Below are 1,541 nucleotides of genomic sequence, written 5' to 3' on the forward strand. Positions count from 1 at the left end.
GTTTCTATGTCATGCCCTTTTGGTTACTATAGCTTTGTAGTACAGTTTAAAGTCAGGTACTATTACTCCTCCAGCTTAATTTTTTTTGCTCAGGATTGCTTTGGCTATTTATGATCTTTTGCTATTCCATATAAATGTTAGGATAGTTTTTTCCATTTCTGAGAAAAATGTCATTGGAATTTTGATGGGGATTGCATTGAACCTGCAGATCAGTTTGGGTAGTATGGACATTTTCACATTGTTAATTCTTCCCAATCCAAGAGCATGGGATATCTTTCCATCTTCTTGTGTCCTCTTTAATTTCTCTCAACAGTGGTTTGTAGTTCTTGTCATAGAGATTTGTCATATCCTTAGTTAACTTTATTCCTAAGTATTTTATTTTTTTGGTGGCTATTGTGAATGAGCTAGTTTTCTTGATTTCTTTGTCCGCATGTTGGAGTATAGAAATGCTACTGAGTATAGAAATACACTGTTGGAGTATAAAAATGTTACTGAATTTTGTGTGTTGATTTTGTATCCTGCAACTTTGCTGAAATCATTTACCAACATTAAGAGTTTTTTTGTAGAGGCTTTAGGTAAAAGGCCCATTTAAAATATTTATTTCAATGCATCCAAATACAATCTTCAAGCCAGTTGGTTATGAAAAACAAAAAAAATCCATTTTCCCAGGAAGTGGAAATAGTTGGAATTTGTAGAGCAACTCTAAAATCTTTTAGTAGTTAATTTTACAGTTTATTATTTTGTGAAATGATTGTCAATATTTACAAATAAATTTTAATAGTATATAATTATGTGTTATCTTTCTAATATAATAAGTCTATGAATACAACCTACATTTTTAACTAATATATTGGAAAAGCCTAAGACTTTATTTGACGTGAGTTATCAGCCATAATTACGTTGATTTTGAAGAACTATTAATGTTTTTACTAAAATGTTCAATGGCATTTTTTATCTTTTTATTTACATCAATAGATTCAGAGATGGTGGCGAGGATATAAAATTCGGAAGTATGTGTTTAATTATTTTTATTTGAAAGAGTACCTGAAAGCTGTTTCAGAGACCAATGATGCAATTAGGTGAGTAGTACAATTACAAGTTTACTAGGTAAAATTTTAGGAAAATAGTTTCCTAGCTATTAATTTTCTCATGTATTTTGTGGATATAAAAGGATCTTGTCTTTGTATATTAAATATAGAGCATTTGTTAAGTTGATTTCTTTGGAAAGAGCACTAAGGTTTCAGGAGGCTTCAATAGGATTTAGTCAATGAGAGAAGTTGGAAATGTCACAAACATGTGAACCATAGGGGGCTGCTGTTCACTTTCTTCTTGAGAAATGTAAAGTTCTAGAGATTGCCTGGCTACCTACAAATGGCCAACTTGGGCTTTTCAGGAGGAAGAACTAATAAAGTATGTGAGGGGGGAGGAATAGAAGCAGAGCTGGGAGTTGCATGAGACATGTGAGGCTTTAAAAGTGCAAATTTGGAGGAGGTGCTTACTGTGAGGGTCATGCAAGTGCCAATCCTGTAATTTTATAACCC

At 32.4% G+C, this 1,541-nt stretch overlaps 1 protein-coding gene across 1 annotated transcript in view; it reads left to right on the plus strand.

The window, feature by feature from the left end:
• The window catches only part of LOC103606744 (spermatogenesis-associated protein 17), a 113,923-nt gene that overhangs the window by 10,658 nt on the left and 101,724 nt on the right, over positions 1-1,541 (plus strand). The window contains exon 2 of the mRNA XM_008591299.1: positions 976-1,079. Coding sequence (XP_008589521.1) covers positions 976-1,079 — 104 coding nt within the window. The remainder of the gene's footprint in view (positions 1-975; positions 1,080-1,541) is intronic.

Source organism: Galeopterus variegatus, unplaced genomic scaffold (genome assembly GCF_000696425.1).
Source record: "Galeopterus variegatus unplaced genomic scaffold, G_variegatus-3.0.2 Scaffold6813, whole genome shotgun sequence".
Lineage (NCBI taxonomy): Eukaryota > Metazoa > Chordata > Mammalia > Dermoptera > Cynocephalidae > Galeopterus > Galeopterus variegatus.